General features: G+C 38.1%; 1 protein-coding gene across 9 annotated transcripts in view; it reads right to left on the bottom strand.

Moving 5' to 3' along the window:
• Positions 1–5,317: 5,317 nt before the first annotated feature.
• Positions 5,318–16,485, bottom strand: part of ppfia1 (PTPRF interacting protein alpha 1) — a 52,334-nt gene continuing 41,166 nt past the window's right edge. For 3 of the 9 annotated variants that reach the window (XM_088412778.1, XM_088412776.1, XM_088412773.1), the window contains 10 exons: positions 15,810–15,891; positions 15,514–15,714; positions 15,252–15,314; positions 11,885–11,911; positions 10,895–11,070; positions 10,718–10,815; positions 10,405–10,580; positions 9,472–9,540; positions 9,220–9,388; positions 5,318–8,742 (listed from right to left, as the gene is read on the bottom strand). In XM_088412778.1, coding sequence (XP_088268904.1) covers positions 8,681–8,742; positions 9,220–9,388; positions 9,472–9,540; positions 10,405–10,580; positions 10,718–10,815; positions 10,895–11,070; positions 11,885–11,911; positions 15,252–15,314; positions 15,514–15,714; positions 15,810–15,891 — 1,123 coding nt within the window. In that variant the 3' untranslated portion in view covers positions 5,318–8,680. Of the gene's footprint in view, positions 8,765–8,961; positions 9,036–9,219; positions 9,389–9,471; positions 9,541–10,404; positions 10,581–10,717; positions 10,816–10,894; positions 11,071–11,884; positions 11,912–15,251; positions 15,315–15,513; positions 15,715–15,809; positions 15,892–16,485 lie in introns of all 9 variants that reach the window. The other 6 variants (XM_088412777.1, XM_088412774.1, XM_088412780.1 and 3 more) reach the window with 4 other exon arrangements.

The following is a 16,485-nucleotide window of genomic DNA, read 5'->3' on the forward strand; positions in this document are numbered from 1 at the left end:
TAGTTCCAGAGTTGAGTCAGCCAAGTAAATACCAGCGCGAAAGAACATCCGCTGTTTATTTTATGTTTTTTTTTTTTAATTTTTTAACAGCAGCAGTTTATCCATCTGAAATAAACTTGCGTCGCCCTTGACACAAATGTTGGAATTGAACATTTATTATACACATTTTTACAGTATTAGAAAACATTAAGCATCTTTGTGGCATGCTTGTAAACTATACCCCCCCAAAAAAATAAATAAAAAGAAATTCCCCACACCTATTTCAGTCTTCATACATTTTTGAAAAAGCTTCAGGGGGCCACTAGAGCGGCGCCATAGAGCCATGACAGCTCTCGAGCCATAGAGGTCATTCCAGAATTGGAGGACACTTTGCGTTCAAAATTCTTGAAAAGTCAACCTTTACTTTTCTGATTTTCTGCTATTTATACATCAGTAGTCGGTATCATACTTTAAGTTTGATTAGTACAGCTTATATATCATTGCTGCACTTTATTACATGTTATAAATACGTACATTTACTCTAATCAGAGGGTTGCAACTATGCGCTAATGTTAGCGTTGAGCCTGTTTAGCTAGCTATTACTGCTGACCAAGACTTACAAACTTAGTTATGTAAACTGTGAATTGGGAAACGAATGAAAAATAGTTGGTAATGTCCTGAATGAGCAGAAGCATTGAGTTGGAATGAGAAAGATTTAGTTTCATTTTTTCTCTGAATGTTCATGTTTGTTTTTTCAATTAGAAAATGGAATCGTAAGAAAACTGGGGTTTTGGTGGTATACACACAGTATCCACACTGTACAAGGTTCTTAATTTTTTTAAACATTTGTTCACCATTCAATCCACTCTGCTGCCCATGGTGCTACGACAACTAACTTATGACAAATTTCAGCGATATATATTTTTTTATTTCTTTTTTCAATAAATCTGTCCAAATGCTCAGAATTTCAACATCAACAGAAATGATCCAATTTTTGTATGCCTCCATGAAAGCGCAGTGACTGCGCTGCATCAAAACAAAATACTGTTACTTTGGAATACAATCAAAATTTGGTGACGTAATGGCCCCAACAAATTTTCACCATTTTTATTCATACGGTATCTTTGCTGTCAGTTTGAAATAATTTACAGTTTTTGGATAAAGCAATACAAATTTTGAATTTGTTTCTGTGATTCATTGTGAATCAAATGTTGAAATCGTTATGAAAGCACGATAAATTGAGTTAGTTGCAGGCCTAATCCAAGACACACACCCAAGACCAGGTAAAGAAGACAAAATGGAAAAACTGAAACCAGTGAACATTAAACTACTTACAGTGCATAATGTGTAAAACAAAATTCGCTTTATGACAATTCTACATGTTGTGTGTGCGCTATTCTAAAATGTGAAATCCGTATACTATTAATTCAGATTTGTCATTCATTAGATGAGATGCAATCATTTTGATTGTTGCATCTGAGAAGCTGATATACCCTGTTTTTTGCCTAAAATCTGATCAATTCTAAAAAAAATTGTCCAATAGACCAACCCTGAAGCAGACCAAGACAAGTCATGTTTAATTGACAGGTCCCAAAAAATGTTTATGGGCCTATGTTCACATCAAAGGGCTTAATGCTCAATTCAAATTTTTCATGGAATCCAATTTTGTTAGGATGAGCATAATTCACCAAATATGACGCATTCTTTCCCCATAAATAAAGACAAAAAGTATGTGTATATCCTCTAAATGGTAACTTAAAAATTGTATGTATATATTTTTTAATTTATTTGATATTCAACACCATTTGAGGAAGATTGATCGGTTAGCCGCATAAGCCGAGTTTTGATGCACGGATGTGCATTTTTATATCTGCCAAAGTCTTACTTACAAATTACAATAATTACCGTAACATGATGAGCTGGAGGGCGGACTTCAATCGGCTGTTAGCAGCAGGTGCCTGTTGCAGCTAACAGCAGCTCGTGTTAGCAGACGTTGTTACCGCATTTTTTTTTTAAGAAGTGAGCAGACTGAACCAACATCCGATTCCATCCTTGTTCACACTGTAGTATTAGTAAAACAGAAAGGAACATGTAAAAGTTATCTCTCAGGCTGATTCAAGTGTGGCAAGGAATTCAGCCAAGTGTTCTGGTTATAGAACATGGAAAGATATTCTAATTGACTCGTTTATGAATTGCGGTATTTTGGTATACGGTATACATACAACCATAAACTTGGTGAAACACAGATGCTGTGCAACAAAGGAAAAACAACTGCTTGGAGTGCATTCAGTTACACTGGCCAGGCATTCACTGACCACTCACAATGTTGGAAATCTGAATTTAAAACGAATATGAACACAATATGAAGCGTTTAGGAAGATGAGAGTTAACGTATTTTGCTAAGGTTTTTACATTGCTCTCAAATTGTTGGTGTGTCTTAGACACGGTAACATAGAAAATAATCAGAATTTGACCCCAAAATTAAGGGCATGTCTTATATTTGGGGAATTACAGTGGCTATTCTATGCATTTGAGTTCACCCACCAAACACAAAATGTCAGCAATGACGTTGCGATACAACGCATTTACCTTACCTTGCTGCTTCCTTGTATGGCGAATGGCCACCGCACGTGCTGTGTTGTTGCCTGCAGTTAATCCTCGTTTGCCTGGATCGCTGTCCTGTATTCTACTTGACTGATAAGAGTTGTGTTTTCAGTTGCTTTATGTCCGTGTAAGCCCAGGGTAACTAACTGATGTTGACATATTTGCCAAGTTTTGTAGATTTCACGCTATTGTGCACTGAAACCAAAGGCAAATTGTATTTGCGTTCACTCGTATTCATGGTCTCCCTGTGATACCATGCCGTGTCATGTACTGTAACAACAGTAAATGGCAAGCTAGAAATTCTACACAATGTGGCTTAATCCCTGGAGAAAATTTTGACGCAACTCGGGCTTTTAGATGTTTTTTTTTCTTTTTATGTGTGATGTCAGGAAAAGCATTCAAAAAACACTAGGAGTGTCAAGAAGTCAAGACATCACGACTTTCAATATGCCATGCTGCTTGTCCCCTCTAAATGCTTGCAAACAGGAGTGGAGTTACACTCTATAGGTGTCAAATTTAGCCCACGTGAGGCTCATTTACTGCCATTCAAAATTGGAAATACAGTGATCCCCCCTATTTCGCGGTTAAAATGTATTTTTAGCCGACATTCGCAACAACTAACAACTACTAACTATAAAGTGTAACCTCTACACAAACGAACACATAAACAGAATAAACACTCATCGCTTACCAAACATAGGCAGTAGCGTGCGTTATCAACATGATAATAAACTATAAATATGAGTTTACGTTGTCATTCTCTACGTCACCGTAACCAGCCGAATGAAGCACCGAGAACGTAAAACAGGAAACGGAAATGCAACGCGACCCGACAAATAAAAAGCATGCATTTCAAAATAAGATAAAAAAACGTCACGAACTCTAACGCTTGAAGAATTCTTAACATAGTTATTAACGAATATTACTTCGTTATTTGATCAATACAGTATTGTATAATGTACTTTTTTGCTTTTTTCAATTTTTTAAATGATTTTTTATTTTGAAATATTTTTTATTTTTCCTGGAAAAAACAGCGACGTACTGAGACCGTGATATCTGAAACCGCGAAGTAGGAGGGATCACTGTATTGTCAATTTTGAACATATTAAAAACCCAATGGTTTATCATGCATTTCCCCCGATATTTGCATTAGTTGTTTCAACTGCAACTCGCGAATGGGGCGCCGTTTTTGTGACACGCGAAACCCACCGGGTATCACTAGCGGCCAACATTTGCAAGCCTTTCAATGACTTTGATAATTGGCTTCGCCTAGACTCCCATAATGCAAAAGTCTTCACAAGTCATAATACTTTAAGTAAATATTCCTATTTCAATTGAATAAATATGGCAGTTACTTTTACTATGATTGCATTTTTAAACTTTTTGTACATAAAGGGAAGCTTCACAGGAAAGTCAAATTTCTTATTCATCTTTATGCCACCTTCCTTTCACCTATGTTGCATGTCATTCCGGAAAGACAAAGGTGCTTCCTTCCCGACATAGGAATTCAACTACACTTTTTCTAAGTGACATCATTGCGGGATGGCAAATGTTGCTGACAGAGCTGGGCAATTGCTGACAAAACTTGCACCACCAGCTTTCACATTTTCGGCGAGTACTTTAAGCAGGTTTACGTCCATTGGTCAGGGTCAGGACAGACGGTCCTCAGTCAGTCTGCACGACCTGAAACATGGCACACGGCCTCGCTAACGATGGGAGTTCCGTCAGTGACTAGTCGCTTTGGCTGATTGATTGCATTTAGCAATTTTTCCATTCAGAACAAGCCAATGAAGGTACGACTGTCATCAAGGTAGGCTGCGTTGTACAATTTCACCTCGATTAACCTTCTAGTACTGCGGAAATATATTTAGAATATGTGCTGTATATGTATGTCCCAATAAATTACACTGATTTACTGTAGGCGTGATAACGGGGATAATTTAATTCTCCAGCACATTTTTTTGTACAAGTATCGGGGTCTATGGGATATGCGGTTCCAATGTTATTTCTTGGTGGAAATGGAAGTGGGAATTTTTAAACTAATTTTCAGAGTGTTCCAGACTTGTAAACAAGTAATATATGCCTTTTTTTTTCTTTTTTGTAAACAAAAATAATCTGGAGTCATTTTACGACAAAATAACAGCTACTGTATTTGATGGTAAATGGACTTTCGCTTATATAGCGCGTTTCTACCTTGGGGTACTCAAAGCGCTTTACACTAACTCGTCATTTACCTACTGATGATGCAGCATCAGGAGCATTTAGGGGTTCGAGTGTCTTGCTCAAGGACACTTCGACATGGTCATGATGGTCGGGGGATCGAACCCACAGCCTCTCGGCTGGGTCACGACCACTCTACCGCCGAGCCATGCGTTTCTCTGAGTACAAGTCGAACTCACTGATAAGTCACCATTCTTTTTTTTTTTTTTTTATCTTACAGAAATGTTAGTGCGTCTACCCTGACTTTAGCGGCTACATTGATCATGGCTGCCCAATTATAACACATAGTGCTTGTTATTAACATGACAAAATGACACTACTTCCATTTAAATCCTTCCTGCTCATCATTTGCGCAAACACTAATTGTATTTTTCCTTACTAAATTTAAACATGGCTTATTATGTGTTAAGGTCCTACAGAAGAATCATTTAGACACTTTGTCCATGTCAAAGCTAAAACCAAGACCATAGCATACAATATTGAAAAATCATTTTGAACTTTATCTGAAAAGGAAAATGTTTCAGTATTTTATTGAAAGTATGCAATAAATAATACTGTGATAAAAATAGTTTAGAAGTACTCAGACTGTACATTGTTACATGATCAGACAATTCAAAAGGGAAGAGGAGGACTATTAATAGCAACATGATTTTCACAGGGCATCAATGAGAAATTACAAAAATGAAAACAGAATTTGTAGAGTAGACTACAAAGTGTTAAAGAAAAAGTGGTTTTCTCCCCAACTGACATTGGGCTTAGTGTGGGACACACACACACACACACACACACGATAGTGAAGAGACAAGTGAGTTACTGTGTAATAAATAAAAACACAGAAGACAGTCTAGTTAAACAAATAAGGCTAAATATAAATTCTTCGTAAAAAGTAAAAAAAAAATATATATATATATATATATATATATATATATATATATATATATATATATATATATATATATATATATGTGTGTGTGTCTACTTGCAGTTGGGATTGACAGAGGCTTCGGTGAAATTGGTCCGCCAAAGCAACTGGTCTTCAGTTATGAATGGATACAATAAACCAATAAACCTAGTATGCAGATGCGCCCTCACCTTTTGAGAGCCCTATTTCTGTTTGAAGCAATTGGTAAAAGGTGGCAGTGATGGGAAAAGGAGAGGGATGAATGTGAGGTGAAAGAGAATCTGCAATGTTTTTTTTCCACTTGGCCCTAGATTTTTTTTCTGCTACTATTTATATGGCTTTAGTTTCTTAAAATTTAAAACTATCCATTTGGTAATAAAATATACACACACACACACACACACACACACACGAACGTATATATGTGCTATAGACATATATACTGTACACACATATACAGTGCCTTGCGAGAGTATTTGGGCCCCCTTGAACTTTTTAACCTTTTGCCACATTTTAGGCATCAACGATTTTAACATAACATTTCAATTTTCTTGTCACGAATCAACAAGAAGTGGGACACAATCATGCATGGGACAACATTTACTGGACATTTTAAAATTGAACAAGTATAAAACTGAAAAGCGGGGCGTGCAATATTATTCGTCTCCTTTATTTTCAAACTCACTCCAGAGGTTAAGGATCTTTGAAAATCCAATGTTGTCCTAAATGACCGATGATAAATAGAATCTACCTGTGTGTAATAAAGTCTCCGTTTAAATGCAAGTGCTCTGTGATAGGCTCAGAGTTGCTTAAAGCGCAGAGGCCATCACACCAGGCAGGTCCGAGAAACTGTTGTGGAAAAGGCTGAAGCCGGATTCGGACAAAAAAAGATTTCCCAAGCTTTAAACACCTTAAGGAGCACTGTGCAAGCAAACATATTGAAAAACTGTCATCTCAAACAACAGATCTGGGATACAGCCAAGAGGATGAACTGACGAGATCTACACCTGAGGTGAGGGTCGGTCATACACGGCACTGTGGTCTTTATGCAAGAGTGGCAAGAAGAAAGGCATTTCTCAAAGCTATCCATTGAAACTACTTGGGAGACAAACCAAAGACTTGGAAGAAGGTGCGCTGCTTAGTCGAAACCAAAATCAAACATTCGCCCACAATGCAAAACGATATGTTTGGCATAAACACTGATTATCACCCTGACCGCACCATCCCCAATGCCAAACACAGAGGGGACAGAATCATGGTTTGAGTCTGACTTTCTTCAGCAGGCAGCGGGAAGATGGTTAAAATTGATGGGAAGATGGATGGAGCTAAATACAGGGCTAGTCTGTCAGAAAACCTGCTTAAGACCTGAGACTGGGACGGAGATTTATCTTACAAGACAATGACGAAAAACATAAAGCCACATCTACATGGGAATGGTTCACAAATAATCGTATCCAGGTGTGAGAATGGCCAAGTCAAATTCTAGATCTGAATCCAATCGAGAATCTGTGGAAAGATCTTAAGATTGTTGCTCTCCATCCAATGTCACTGAGCTCACGCTGTTTTGCAAGGAAGAATGGACAAGAATTTCAGTCTTCCCATGTACAAAAACTGTTTTTACAAAAACTGTACCCCAAGTGCAGGTGTAATTGCAGGGATAGGCGGTGCTGCAAAATATTTAGGCAAGGGGGCCGAATAATATTGCGCACCCCATTTTTCAGTTTTTTATTTCTTAAATAAGTTTAAAAGATTCAATAAATTCCATTCCAGTTCACATTTGTGTCCCACGTGTTGGTTTTTAACAAAAAAGAAAAAGACATTTTATATCTTTGTTTGAAGCCTGAAATGTGGAAAAAGGTTGACAAGCTCAAGAAAGGTGAATACTTCCTTCCGCATTGCAATGTATTTTCACCCCCCCACACATACATATACATACATATATACATATACATACATATATACATACATATATATATATATATATATATATATATATATATATATACATACATACATATATATATATATATATATATATATATATATATATATATATATATATATATATATATATATATATATACAAATATAATCTACACACACACACACAGTGTTCCCAGGGGGGAGGGGCAGAAAGACGGTCTGTGAAGGTATTCTGCATGTCAAACAGAGGAGTTAACTGTAAATGCACATGCCACGGGAAGTCTTACAAGACACGTGACTGTCTTCCGGCGTAACATCGACCAATGAGAACAGGAGTGAATAATAAAACCTGCCCTAAATACTTCACATATTTCACTTTTACAGGTTTTTTTGGCCCCCATTGACCGCAAAAAATGAGGGAACACTCAATACATACGATAATGTTTTTCCCATGATATCTCTTGTCAATATCACCTGGCATGCTCGCAGTTATTTCTACGGTGATGGTCACAGTGTTGAGCAGTTTGCAAAATGGTCTCCAGCAATTTGATATTCACACACCCATTGACCTATATAAAAGCTGCATTTACATTGAAAAAAACCCAACGACAACACAATCAGCAACAACAACAACAAAAGATCAGTTAAAAAGAATGTGACTGGATAGGATTAAATTATATCACGAGTCAATGATTATATTTCAAATCAGCATGGTAAAAACATACATCCGGTCAAATGAAGATTACATATATATATATATATATATATAAAAAAAAAAAAAGATTAGATAAAAATGTCTGTTGGTAGAAATATACAAACTCCAGACAGTTGAAACATTCAGGTACATACATCTGAGCTGATGAGCTCAAGTGAAGAAATAGAAATTGCTGAATAAAAGGGTTTGCTGCAAAGAGATTACACTATATTCTAAAATCATATAAATGTCCCATTGGTTTACATAAATAAAAGAAATGCAGATACATCTACAAAGTGTCCTCTGGGGATACTGAGATTTCTCTGTGATATCATATTTTTAATGTCCTTAAAAATCTGTTAGTTCATCATTCTGGTCTTGAAAGCAGGGAATTCCCCCTCATCTTCTGACCAGCGGTTACCTATAGAAATAATGAGGATAAACTGAGACGGGACAGAGGGAGATGATCGGAAGCAGAACAGAGGACAGGTGTGGATGGGAGGGGAAAAAAAAGAAGAAAAAGAGTGAACCATGCGTCACTACGAGAGCTGAAAAGTTCAACAAAGCTACGCTAAGCTTGTGGAGAGGATTGCTTCTCGAGATGCGACATCAACTGTGTGCCCGCGTGATTTGATCTTACCGTTGTGTGAGGTTTATGTTAACAAGAGTAGGTCCTGACAGTAGCAGTGTCCAGCCTCTGAATAGACTGGCTTCCTGTATGTGCATGTTGGCAAAAATCACATGCAAAGACATGCCGTTAGTCACAGCATCGTAGACTGCAGAGCAGACAGGCCGTTCAAGAAGAATTCAAAAGTAAGATTTTATAGAATCCTGCTACACAACGATGGATGACAAGCCATTTTCAGCATAAACGCATGCATTGACAACTTTCACTTACCATCCATTGGGCTCCTCTTTGGCTGTGCGGAGGCAGATGTTGCATTGCTGCTGGTAACCCTGAAATTGGCAGGCAGAGTGTCCGAGACGCCCAAAGACATGCTTCTCATGTCTTTGGGCCTGAACTTCTTTCTCCATGAAGGAGCTCGCCGGAAGTTCTTGTCGTCATCCTGGGAAAAAAAGATCCGAGAGAGTTGGCTTCGTTCGTCATGTCTCGCGAAGCTTGGGTCAGGGGACGCGCTCTGTCCATCACCTCTTCCATCCTCCTGTCCGTACCAATGGCCAGCAAACTGTTGTATTCTCGCTCAAGGGTTGCTCTAGCCTAAAAGAAGAAGAAGAATTTCAGTTTTACTGACTCGTCTAGTTTTTTGTTACCCATTATCACTTTAAAGTGCTCTGGATTAAGCTTTTCCTAAAAAAAACACTTGTTCCGTTATCATGAAAGTTGTTTGATTATTGCCCATTGGGTTTGTAATTTATCCAGATTACAAGGGCAAAAAAAAGGTTAAAAATTAATCATACATTAGATTTTGAATGAAAAGAAGATTGTACTGTATTCAAAATTTTTGTCCATTAGGATTTGTCTGAGTTCACAACCTGCAGGACTACAGATGAACGGTATCACATTAGCCCTTTTCACACTTCAGGAGCTCTTCCGCTCTACCCCGGTAGCTTGAGTTCCCCTTTCCCTTCACACCGAAAAACGTTCCGGGTAGGGAAGATTCTGCTAAGCCTCCACTCAGAACCTTCTGAGCTCCTTGTTGCGACTATGGTCTCCCCGTCATACCAGAGTAGCTCGAGGGGCGCGTGCTGTGCCAACTCTGCTAAATAACGCCGATTGGTTGGTTGAACCTGGGGGTGTGTTGATTCGGTATCAGCAGCCACCATTGCACTTTTTTTTAGCCATGGCCAGTTTCATATTTTGAAATAATGGAAGGGGAAAAAATTGATAGGTGGATGGGTGCTCTGGAACAACTCCAAGCCAGCTACGCTATTTTGAAAAGCATTCGCACGACTTCTTGTGCATGACTCGTACGACCGAGAAGCGAACACGAGTTCAGATACCTGAACCTGATACCTGGTCAGATACGTAATAAGAATGACTTTGGAAATTTTATATTGTTATCTAAATATTATACATTGCTGATTTTGAGGCCTGTGGAATAGCGTTGGTGTGCTACTGTACCTGAGTGTTCTGTGTGGGAATCTGCAGCAGTAGTGCTAGGGTGTTATGATCAAAGGTTTCATCCAAAGAGAGCAGTGCACCATGTACACCACTCTCATAAAGGTTGGCACTGTACTCTTTGAGTCCGATAGCCTGAACCCAATTTATCAAGCGCTCATTACTCCACACCAGCACATCTGAAAACAAAAATGGTATTACAACTAGTATTACAATGACATACTAAGTACATCTTAGTATACACTTTCTTTTTACGTAATTGTCAGAAAGAAAGATAAATATTGTATGCATGCATATTTACTACTGAATTTGATACCATTAAACTCAAGCTGAGACTCTTCCCTTCTCCTCTCCAGTTCTTTACGGTCATAATTGAGCCTCCTCAAGCACATTACTCCACACTGAAAACTGTTCCTGTTGACCAGAAATTGAGCATTGTGGATTAGATATTTACTAACATTTGGTCCACTATTTTGCGCCACTTGTGTTTTACCTGTGGAAACTGTCAACCATTTTCAGCTGTCCACGGAGATCTTTCTTGGTAAGGTGATCAAGCATGCGGGCGTCCACCAGGGACTCCATGAAATATGACCGGTACTGCGGTAAACCCAAGCTGGGTAACCACTCATTACCAATCCATTCATGATTCATGTCTCCGTATGCCAACGTCTATAAAAATAAATAATATGGAAACATGGGCACATTAAGAAAATCTATGAACAAAGACAATTTATTTAATAAAGTGGTAACTTTCCAGAATATACTGTAGCAGTGTCACTAAGTGAAATGCAGAATAAAAATACCATAGATTTTGCATACACAAGGAGAAATTTATATGACTTCCCCAACAAAAAGAAGCAAATTGCTTTTCTATTGGCTCCGATGGACCCGCCTCCAGATTGATGCATTAATATACGCTTATCTCTCAATTTAAAACTTTGATAAGAACACAATACGATAACATTTTTGGATAGATAGTTGGCCTAGATTACCGGTATTATATTTTCCTTAGAGTAAATAAAGAGGCATAGCATGGGAAATGTTATTTCTACTTTTTAACATTTGCAGTTTAGCACTCATTCATTACTGTACAGTGGACCCCCACCGAGTAAGTGTTTTCCATGAAAAGTAATGTTGTGGTACAAAAATACACAAGTACTGTAGAGAGCCATTTCTGCATATTGTTATATTCATGTATACATGCAGCACAACCAATGACTGTGATATAGAGCCTATGTTGACGTTGTCTTGTTTTACCATTGCTTGAACTTAAATCTCTTGAGCCCTCACTAAATAAGCTCTAAATATAAAATTGTAATATTTTTAATTTGAGCCCATCTGGAATGGATGCAGGGCACAACTTGTCAGTTCAAAAGCGATAGCGTTTAGTGTCTTTAGAGTATCACAAGTTTTGGTTTGGCACAATGACGTTAAAAGCTTAGTTGCACAGCGAATCGAAACATTAGCATTTATATGTTCAAACCTGGGCCCAGCTACTTTCGTCGTCCTCCTGGTGTTAGCATGGTTAGTGAGCATGATGACAAGAAAAGAAAAGCTGGGTTAGTGAGACTGCAGTGTTGGGTTAGAACCGCTGGAAGCCAAACTTTACTGTAAAAATCAAAGTAAAGGAAAACGACAAAACTCAATGTGAGCAGACACACACACATCACACCCATCCCTAAACTCTACTACAAATACATTCCAGGAAAATTTCGATGTGACTCTTTGGCGAAGACATTGTTCCAAGTAGCTCACAATTGTTACTTTACTTTTTTTTTCTCTATGCAGAATCAGTAATCACTGTGAAGCCATGATATTACCTGTTTGCAAACATGAATATACGTACAGTGGGGATCAGGGCTGCCTTTACCTCCTTACCCCTGGGGCTAACCATCAAATACAGCCCATCAAATATAGAGGTGGGTGGGCGTGGGCGTGTGCGTGTGTGTGTGGGGTCGTCTGAACATGGATGAGTCTAGCTCTAATTCCTGCTTTTTGATTAATTTCCAATTTCTAATTTCCACATGCTGACTTTGAATAAAAACATATAGATAAATAAGGAAATATGTCAAGTAATCACTATTTATATTACATGGGAAGCGCCACCCAGAAGGGGGCAGTCATGTTTCTTTTAGCAATGGAAAGTGAAGGAGGAAAACTTTCCTAATTCAAATCACGTTTTGGACGCCAGTTTGTGTCTTATGTGCAGCCGAGCGCTTTTCTGATTTGTATGTCAATCGTGAATAAAAACGGGAAAGAAAAAATAACTAGATGAATTGTGTCAAATCAACTGTTGTTTGGCTTTTTATCAGTCAGCGAGAAACTTAAAAATTCAAAAAAAAAAACCAACAACTTTAAAATCTTTAAATTTCTAAGAGGTTTTACCTGACATGTTTCAGCATTATCTTTCGCCTTCTTCAGAGATTCTGTGAAGATGGACTGACTGGGCCTAACTGTGAGGAGGAGCTCATCCAAGAGTTCCCTAGTATCATGTCATCTTCACAATGGACACTTATTACTCAATGTGGCACAATGTGTTGTGCATTTGGTATTTATTGCAGCCTGAAAGGGGCCTCCTCTCAGCTGTGGTCTCTTCTCAAGGTTTCATATTTTTCCCCAGATGGGGTTTTGAGCTTTTTCTTGGCATGCTGGAAGCTTAGTCCATGTGTAATTCCCATAATTGCGCTTAATGGAGAGGCCATAGCTGTAAATTAGCTTCATGTATAGAAATGAAGCAGATGCATTTATGAATAGCACATTAATGCTATATAAAAAACTTCTACATGATGGGGCATTTTTTTTCTGCTACTAACGACTTCAGTTTTTCAATGAGATATATGGTTTACATCTACTATTGAGTTTGACATTTTTAAGTTCACAGTTGCGCACATACTGTTTACATTTCTCAAGGTAGGTAAGCTTTGTCTTTGTTTTGTTTCGTGGCCGCTCTTCAGACGACTTTAGAACATGCGGTAGTAGGACTGCACGATTTTGGCCAAAATAAAAATACGATTATTTTGGTTAATTTTGCGATCACGATTATTCATCATGTTTGGTCAAACATGTCTATTTACTGCACTTTTTTTTTTTTTAAACAAGCAGTATATATCAACATAGCTTCAAGATTTGATACTGAGAAAATAATAAACTAAAATAAATAAAAATTATGGCAAAAACTTTGCACACAGGGCAATACAGTTAACTTGCTGAGTGCAAATCAAAGAAACAATTTTTTTTTTTTTTTTTTGCAAGAAAAAAAAATTAAAAAACAGCACAAAAGTATCAGGATCACTCAAAGTGAGTATGGACTTAGCAGTCAAACTGTCATTTTGGGTTATTTCAAACCCAATTTATTCCAATTTTTGCCAAACACTCTCATACTGGTGCTAATGAGATGCTGCTAAAAGTACCAGAATCACTCAAAGTGAATATGGAGGGATCAGACTTTTCAAAATGGGTTTTAATCGACAGCTAATACGGCATATTAGGGGCTGAGAAAAGCAAGAGATTTTAGCATGCAAACATGTGGGCAACATTGTCATCTAAAGGTAGCGCGCCAGCAAAACCAAATTCAGCCTTGCCATCGCGTCCTACTCCTTGACGTGAAAGAAGACACGCCGGCGCGCGTTTTACAGCACTTGCTACGTGCGGCTTTCCTCGCAGTCGGCCGATATTCTCCCATACAGGTAAATGTACTCTACAGCATACAAGAACAACTTCGCCAGAAGTTGTTCACAGTATTCACCAGAGAACTCCTCCGCCATGTTTTCTGCCCGATGCAAAATGAAGTCCCTTGCGTTTACCCCTAGGTGGTAGGATGACTGAAGTGCTTGATTTGACATATCCTGTACAGTACTACGTAGCTGGCTTTTTAAATGTTAATATCGCCGATTATCACCTTAAATAATCGTGGCAGCCAATGTTGCGATCACGATTAAAATTAAATTAATCGTGGAGCCCAATGCGGTAGCCACACAGTGAAAGTTAGTTTCAGTCAACGAAATGTTTCACTCCCTGGTAAAAAAGTTAAAAGTTTAATAACCTTCACACAGTGATTTCAGAGATGCAAATAAAAAGTCATCGGAGTTATCACGATGAGAAGTTGTAGTTGGGAAAAAAAAAAAAAATCAGCGCTGAGAGGATTTTAATATGAACTAGTAGAGATCGCAGTTCAGGTCTGGCATTAAATTAAGTTATTCATCATGTTCCATCCTTGTTTGCTGTGTGGCATGAACCCAATACTTTTTTTTTTCTTTAGTAGAGTAAACATCAGTAGTCCAGTTAATTTGTGATAGCTAATTTTTTTTGCTTATTTCATTTTTTTTGGTAGCCAGCTATGAGTCCATTTCTTGTTTAGGGTACCTTTGTCCACTCTTCACAAAAGTCTTCCATAATTCACCACAGCCTAAGATTTTTGTTACATACTGTCTGTTACAAACCGTTCTGAAGCTTCTTGAGCAAAGTTTGCAGTTTCGAGCCAAATGAATTCCAGACAATGACTGTCAATAATCCATGACAGTTAGGTCTCAGCTTTCCCAAGGGGATGAAGATAAATAAACTGTGCAAGGTGCCCAAATCGTTCCAGATTTGATTATTTTGAATGAGTAAATAATAGAAATGAAATCAATTTTTCAAGAAATTATAAGAATGTATTTTTCATAACTCGATGCCTTTGGTGGTTTTTGTCCCCGCTTTTACATGGCTACTTTATGCACATAAATACAAATGTTGCCCTAGGGTGCCCAAACCATTGATCCCCACTGTAAAACTTTTGCTAACTTGGAACATGCCCAATAGTCATCACCGCTGCGAGAAACAAACCAACGTCCAGCAAATCTGAAAAGACTAACCGTTGGAGGAGTAGCTGCCAAACTTTCCATTTCTTCATGTGTGACCCAAACATTTCCTGTTGTCTGATCATTTGAAACCCCCAATCATAAGTGAGTGAAGTGTGCAGAAAAGGGACAGTGGTGTAGGACAGAGGAGAAAAGACCAGGAAGCATTGGTTGTTATAACAAAAAGAGAATATTGAAAATGTTAATCCGTGAGAGTACATGCTCAGTTAGATTAAGATATGTGAGACAGTGTGTTTCTTATGTGTGAGACAAATACCGTTCTGGAAGTGGGAGGGGCAGAAGGACTGGTGAGCGACATGATTTCCTGAATGGCAAGACGAAGTTTCAAACGATGTAACGGGTTGCTGATGCCAATCTCCCTCTGGATTTCAGTGTCGGAAAGTGCTGACATAATGGCTCCGCTCTTTACGTTTGCGCGACAGGCGGCTACATACCAAGCAGGCATGCCCACCCACAGCTGGCAGAAGGAAGAGAGACATGAAACACTCATAAAAGCAAAAAATATAGTTAACATAGTTAACACTTTCACGATTTTTCTGATCAATGCTGTACCTCAAGCCAAACAACAACAGTTGGTCCATCCCATTGGGCAAAAGGCAGGCCCTGCCTGCGCGCCTCATCTAAAAGTTCGTGCCTGACACACAAAACATGAATTAAAACAATATGTAATTTGAATTCAAATCAAACGCAATACAAGCCCGTTCGACCCAAACATTTTCAATATCGTACACATAACAGGCAAAACCAAAGAGACAAGCAGTGCAAGAAAACATGACATTCCTTCTAATCTGAAAAACACCTATGGCTTTGAAGACCACACGTGTGTCAAAACCTTTAAAGCTCTTTTAAAGTCCTAACTGCTGGTTCAAATAGATGGCTCTTTAGTTGTGCGACCGTAATCTATGTTGGATCTTTTTCTCAAGGGACCATTACGATTTAATTCAAATAACCTTTCCAAAAAAGCATTACTCTTAAATAAATAAAAACTGGAAGTGTATTAAGTATTAAAAAAAAGAATACCTTTACAATCAGTCTACAAATATTTAACATTCAATTTAATCATGCTCAGCCTTGCTTTATTATTACGGAGCAATGTAATTGAGGGGCAATCAAGTTTCAAGAAATTCAATTTCAAATTCAAGTTGGAAGAAATTTCAAGATATTTGGGATGCGCATTTGAGGCCTATGAGAGGGAAATCTATGGAAACACCTTGTAAGTATGCTAAAT

The sequence above is a fragment of the Hippichthys cyanospilos genome, chromosome 4 (assembly GCF_059441005.1).
Source record: "Hippichthys cyanospilos isolate Australia breed blue-spotted pipefish chromosome 4, RoL_Hcya_1.0, whole genome shotgun sequence".
Taxonomy (NCBI): Eukaryota; Metazoa; Chordata; class Actinopteri; order Syngnathiformes; family Syngnathidae; genus Hippichthys; species Hippichthys cyanospilos.